This window comes from Sinocyclocheilus anshuiensis, unplaced genomic scaffold (assembly GCF_001515605.1).
Source record: "Sinocyclocheilus anshuiensis isolate Anshui unplaced genomic scaffold, SAMN03320099.WGS_v1.1 scaffold1623, whole genome shotgun sequence".
Lineage (NCBI taxonomy): Eukaryota > Metazoa > Chordata > Actinopteri > Cypriniformes > Cyprinidae > Sinocyclocheilus > Sinocyclocheilus anshuiensis.
In genome coordinates, this window is record NW_015553403.1 from 892,115 (window position 1) to 899,275 (window position 7,161).

Below are 7,161 nucleotides of genomic sequence, written 5' to 3' on the forward strand. Positions count from 1 at the left end.
TTGGGGGGTGGGGAGGGGCGAGGTTGTGGTTAGAACGCTTGGTTGAGTGAGTGCATCAGACGAGACGACGAAGAAGAAGTGCTGCTGCAGAGTTAGTGCATCAGAGAAAACCAAGAAGAAGAGCTGCTGTGCTGTAGCGTCAAATTTTCGGCATGTCTAGAACAATTCTTACAAGTACAACACGATGTAGCTGGGCGCCGCGGACAGACGCCGAATGGCACCGCCGGTGTACCTACACTCATAGAAAATAATGTATTTTTAAAGATGTGGCGCGACGCGACGCTGCGCTTCTCGTCCGGTGTGCGACCGCCTGAAACGCTGTTTTTTTCCCCTCCATGCCCAAACGTCTTTGTTTGGGCTTCCAAGACTTTGTAAAAGAGCATAATAGGACCCCTTTAAATATATGTTGAGAATGTTGAGAAGATATAAGAATGTTGGTAACCAAACAGTTGTCGTTAACCCATGGTATGGAAAAAAAATACTATGGAAGTCAATGGCTACCATCAACTGTTTGGTTACCAACATTCTTCAAAATATCTTCTTTTGGGTTTAAAAGAAGATAGAAATTCATACAGGTTTTGATCACCTTGCGGGTGAGTAAATGATGGCAGAATGCTCATTTTTAGGTGAACTATCCCTTTAACACAACTTATCCACTAATTGATTTGTTAGCTTGTTCACAACATTTTGCAGTCTATTTTTCATTAATTTCCCTTTCATGTAAAAAGAAAAAAATTTGAGCTCATCTTGTAATTAGAAGTGGGTTTCGGCCTGGAACAGTTGAAGGCTGCACGGACAGTTCTGTGGCTTTTCACTTCATCAATCCTCTACAGGGGAGAGTTGAGGAATGGAAGGATCTGCTTGCGGGAGATGAACAATGATCCATTTAATTTCTGCTTACTCTAAACTTTGCCTGAATGGGAAAAGAGACAGAAAAACCAGAAATAGGAACTGTGCAAGAAAACAAAAACACTTTTATAATGTTTGGGATTCGCCTCAGGATTTAATAATGCAAAATTTAGGTCTATCCTACTAGAAATGCATGCATCTACCAATTTATGACATCACATGTTAAATCTCTGTCCAAATCCCTCTAAGATCTCTCCTTATTTTCATAGTTGATCTTATGTTGAACCAGACGGCTCTCTTTGAGGTGAGTTTTAAGTCTAAGACAGATTCATTAGTCAGATGTCTACCTGACCTGGTATAAACTCTTAAGGGAGTTTAGATAGCAGGCCCAGCGCTCCATCTTCCACTGCAAATGTCCAGTAGGCACATTACATTACATCTTTCTACTTTGCAAGCACTCAGAGAAACAAGTATTACGCTAATCCTGGTCACCAATTTATCTTGAACCCATATTGCTAATGCTGCAATAAATTTAATCGTGTCTGTAGGGCTCGCTTTAGAGAGGAGAAAGATAAAAAGAAGTGGAGACGACTGATAAAACAAGGGTTTTTATTGAAAAAAAAACAAACATTTAAAATACAATGATGCTATAAAAAAAAAAATAATAATAATATCTAAATAAAAATATAACTTAAACCATTCTTTTCATGTTTTAATCTTTATTTTTCGGGGTGGCTTTGCTGTCCTTTCCATTCTTCTTGGTGAGACCACAGAAGTACTTCTCTCTGAAAGAGTTGTGACCCTGGTACGGGGTGAAGCGAGGGTCAGCAAGGTGCGCTAGTCTGTCCGAATCCTGCAAGAAAGCATATTAAACAGCTTAAATAAATAAAGAGCATCAGAAGTGCAAGATTTAAGCAATTCTTCAACAATGGGGAGTTAGATTTTTTCAGCATTTTTCTGTTTAGAAGTTATGAAGAACAGAATAACAAGTTATGAAGTTATGAACGAGTCAGTATCAAAATGCAAATTGGTTCTAGACTGAATTGTTTTTTACTAGCAGTAGCCTACTATATATTCAAGTGGAGCTGGTTATTTTCTTATTGTCTATTTTCTGGAAGAAAGTCATATGCATTACCGGTTTGGAATAATTAAGATTTATAAAAAATGTAAACATTTTTCTATTTTATGCCCACCAAAGCTGCATTTATTTAACCGCGATACAGTAAAAACAATAGTATTTTATTATAATTTAAAATTTACTTTATTCCTGTGATGGCAAAGCTGAATTTTCAGTAGACATTACTCCAGTCTTCTGTCAAATGATCCTTCAGAAATAATTTTAACCCTTAAATGCATACCTCGGGTCTTTAGCAACCCGGGACATCATTCACTACCCTCTCCTTCCTTCATTTTTTGAAGTTATACATCAACTTTCTTAGTATTCCTCAAGCTATTTTAAACAATATAACAACATTATAAACAATATAACAAAACAAAAAAATATATATATAAAAGAATGTCTGTTTTCTGTTTAATATTTTGTAAAAAGTGTATAGGGTTGCTAGCGACCCGAGGTATGTAATAGTGCAAGTATATTTTTCCTGCGCAACAATAATTAAATATCTGATGACTCAATAAATGCAATTCACCTTTTATACCTCAAGATAGCACTGTTTGATAGACAACGATGACGTGATGTTACACTCATAATTACCACAGGCATAAAACAAAAGAAAATCATCAGCAAAAACTCAACTGGCTTGAATGGATTTACTGCAGAGCAATTACTGTACGCAATTAAATATAAGTGTCACTGCCATTTGATGGTGGATGTGGTGAATAAGTTGCCAGCGACCAAAATATTGATTTTGAAGTCCCTGAAAATGATCATTTTGAGAATATGGTTGAGATCGCGAATATGAACCAGATGCTGAATGTACTGGGAAGCGCGCTCTGACGACGACAGTCAGGGACAGTGATGGTAAAATCATCTGCTCAAATCGAACCCTTCTAAGCTTCAAATGGTAACCAAATATGCTTTATTTTATTCTTTTTGTTATTGTAAATGAACAATCAATCTCCGCACACCTGACGGCAAATGATAGGTATAGGAGACAAAGACCAAAAAGATCAAAACTAAAGGATAAAGAAAACAAATCCCGCACACCGATACTTTTTGCACTAATTGACAGTGTGCGGGATTTGTTTTCTTTATTCTTTTTGTTATTAAAATATCAGGAGAAATTTATGCCATTGCAGCAGTTAGAGATCCATCCGTGTTGGATATATAGGCCCGGGTCGCTAAAGACCCGATTATGTAATAATGATTGGTGAAACATACATGCATTTAAGGGTTAATATGCTGATATTATTCAGCAAAGATGCATTAAATTGATCAAAAGCGACAGTAAAGACATTTGTAATTACAAAAGATTTCCTTTTCAAATAAATGCTGTTCATTGAACGTTGTTTATCGAAGAATGCTGAAAAAAAATGCATCACCGATTCCACAAAAAAATTAGGCAGAAAAACAGCAGAAACTGTAAATAACTGACAATAACTGAGCATCAAATCAGCATTTTAGAATTATTTCTGAAGGATCATGTGGCACTGAAGACTGGAGTAATGGCTACTGAACATTCAGCTTTGCCATCAAAGGAATAATTTAGATTGTAAAATATATTAAAATAGAAAATGGTTATTCTAAATTGTAATCACAATATTGTATTTTTGATTAAATAAATGCAGCCTTGGTGAGCATAACAGATTTCTTTCACAAACATGAACAAATCTTAATTATTCCAAACTTTTGACAGGTAGTGTTTCGAAATGACATGTAATTCAAAACAAGTAGTGGGCAGTGTACTTTTACACTTTTATCAGTTTAAATGTACTTATTCAAATATTTCAACAAAACTACACAAAAACAAACAAAAACAAAGGCACAATAAAGCAAAATGGCAGAAACAGGTTTAAACGGTCCAGCAAACTTTTATGTCTTCCCTTCACAAGCTCACAGTCAAGTGCCTAATGACAGACAGCAGAGTGTTAAGTTCCTCAGATTTTCCTGCTCAGGGTGGAGGCCAGGATCTTAAGCAGGACCTGCTGGAGGAGGGCAGGAGGGAAGCACACTGCGCTGCAGGCTAACGAGGTGGCAGAAAGACTGTGAGCTGAAAGTGATGACTCCAGCTCTGGGCCTGCAAACACTCAACGGCACCTTCTACAACACACTCCCTTCTGCCAGTCTGCAAGGGCTCAGTTCAGGTCACACGTGCCGGGCCCTTAGTTTACAACGCAACTTACGCAACACAGACCACACAAGCCTCAGGAACAGACCCTAGTGTCTGTGGCGGCTTAAGCGGGCTGTAATGTCAATTAGAATTACAGGATGAACAAATGAAGATGGAAAGCACAGTGAATCTCATGAAAAGTCCAAGTCATTTTTCACTCCAAAATCAAATGAACAACAAAAAAAAATATTTTGTTTAAACTATAAAAAGGTTTTTCTTTTGCATTATTTTCATGACAATTATACACATTTATCCTCAACCCTCTCAATTCTCAAAAAAAAAAAAGCCCACTGTATAATGTATGAAAAAACTACAAAAAAAAATATTTTGTTTAAACTATAAAAAGGTTTTTCTTTTGCATTATTTTCATGACAATTATACACATTTATCCTCAACCCTCTCAATTCTCAAAAAAAAAAAGCCCACTGTATAATGTATGAAAAAACTAATCTCTTGTGACTAATGCAAATATATATACTACCAAAAGTCTGTGGTCAGTAAGATTTTTAAGAAATTAATCCTTAATTTATTCAGCAAGGATGCATTAAATTGATTAAATGTTCGTAAGGACTTTTATATTTTCACAAAAAAAAAATCAAATAAATGCGCTTCTTTTGAACTTTCCAGTCATCATGAATCCAGAAAAAAAAAAAAAAAAAAATTATATATATATATATTATATATATACATACAGACACACACACACACACATTTAGGACAATTTATACATCACTTCAATATGTAATTATTTTAAGTTAGATTTTAAATATTAATCCAATCAATTCATTCAATTAAAAAAATATATATTATTGTGTCCAGACAGCATTAACCTCAGCGCATTACAATAATGCAAATAACTGTCAGAAAAATAAAGTTACATTGCAAAAGGTTTTTTTTTATGCTAAATATAATTCAGTAATTTTGGTTTGTGACCCGGACATTTCTTTGTAAGATTTACCCAATGAAGAAAACCAGATCTTTGGTGTAGGCACTTCAGCAGGGGAAATGAGGACACACAGATTCTATGTGCCAAAATGCGAAATGTAAGGAGAAACAACAGAGCGAGAGAGAGAGAGATGGAAACAGAGAGAAAGAGAATGAGACAAGGCAGAAACAGGGCCTCATCTTGACTCTGAGTTGTTTGACAGCTCTGGACTTATGCTAAATCTGCTAAACTCCTAAAAGTCCTGCTTTCTGTTCTAAAAATAAGCTACATTGGGTGATATTTATCCCATAATGCAACAAGACATGTTCCTTCTGTTCTCAAACAAAAGCAACAGAACTCTAAACCTAATATTATAATTCATGTGAAGAGTATTGTAGAACAGTCTAACAGAGCCGATCAAGGACATTAGGATAAACATCCATAAACAACGAGCGGCGGACACTATTCAGATGCTTTTTTCAAGTTTTGCAGAGATTTCCATAATCTTATTGACAGATCTGATGCCAAGATCACATGAGAGCTACTTGAGCTTTGGGAAATGAGCCAGTTTTCACAGAAGAGACTGATTTGATAGTCATTTGTCATCTTTGGGGTTTGAAGCAAGGACATGACATCTGTAGGTAACATACAGTATATGTTCCAGGTTTGGAGCATAAGTCAGAGGAAATGCATGCCAGTCTGGATAAATATTTGTGAGTGTGTTTCAGGAAAGCTTTTATGGGAACAATTTGGGGTTTTAAAGTGAAGTGGTTGTCAAATCCAAAGATGGATTGTTTTCCATACAATGTGTGATTAAGTCATTAAAGCGGTGTAAAAACAGAGAGTCAATCACAGCCAGATGGCAAGATTATTTTCAGATTAGTGCAATAAAAGACTTAACCGTATAAAACATATTCAGGACAGTTTGCATTTATCAATCTCATCTTTAGACCAAGGAGTCTCCACCCAAAAAACCCTCACATAGCCTACCTCAGGCTCCTTGGTCTTCTCCATGGTGATGAGTCTTCGTGACGTGTGGCTGGACAGAGTTTGTTCGCAGTTGCTGGTGAGAGTCAAACAAGGGTGAAGAGGAACCATCTCCTCACAGTACCTGCAGACCACAGTACAGTTTTAGATCAACCAGCTGCACGCTCACCAAACGAAACACCTTGATAGTGGTAGGGGATGTCACAACTATCAGCTGTTGCTGCTGAAATTGTGCCACTGCTCACTTGTGTGTGTGTCACATGCACTGCATAGCAATGGAAAAGGGGTGATAGAATAAACTGACTTTTTTTGTAGATTGCCTGCCAATTATTCCCCAGGCAACAAGAGGGTCACCAAAATAACAACAGAAGCGATGCATGAATGTAGTCGATAGGGATGTAACGATTCACTCAACTCACGATTTGATTCGATTCACGATTTTGATTTCACGATTCGATTCACAATTTTTTTTTTTACAAAATGAGATTTAAGACAAATTATAAAATTAAATGTGTCCTTTTATTATTGCTTGGACAAAATGCTGCACGTTTCTTTGTGAAATTGAAATATAACACTATAATAATATACTAATATAGCACTTGCATATTATTACTCTTTTGTTGATTTTGATTGCTTCTATTGTCCTCATTTGTAAGTCGCTTTGGATAAAAGCGCCTGCTAAATAACAAAATGTAAATATAATGTAAATGTAAATAACAAAACTAAATAGAAATTTTAAAACAAGGCCCAAATCAAATAAATAACACAAATAAAATAAATCCCTTCATATAAACAAAATAGGGCTTTGTGCTCTTTCCATTTAAAATTAGAGGCAGGCAGCCACTGCATTTTAATCATTATCCAAACAAAGATGCTGCATACTTGCAATATGAGCAGTTTTTAATCTAAATTAGATTGTATAATTTCCAAATTTGAATTAAAAACAGAATGATTTGACTTCAGTTTTGTGAAACTATACATAAAAAATATCTGCATGAAACAAACAGCAGACGAGCTCAATGAGACGCAGATTCACTCTCTGCCAGCAGGTGGCGCTTAAAGCGTTTCCTTGGTTTCCGCTGTAAACAAAGCAGTGCTGCACTTATGAAC

General features: G+C 36.0%; 1 protein-coding gene across 1 annotated transcript in view; it reads right to left on the reverse strand.

Annotated features, from left to right (window-relative positions):
- Positions 1-1,512: 1,512 nt before the first annotated feature.
- LOC107668323 (tRNA (guanine(10)-N2)-methyltransferase homolog) overlaps positions 1,513-7,161 on the reverse strand; it is a 22,138-nt gene continuing 16,489 nt past the window's right edge. The window contains exons 12-13 of the mRNA XM_016460167.1: positions 6,055-6,175; positions 1,513-1,702 (exon numbers count right to left, since the gene is read on the reverse strand). Coding sequence (XP_016315653.1) covers positions 1,562-1,702; positions 6,055-6,175 — 262 coding nt within the window. The 3' untranslated portion in view covers positions 1,513-1,561. The remainder of the gene's footprint in view (positions 1,703-6,054; positions 6,176-7,161) is intronic.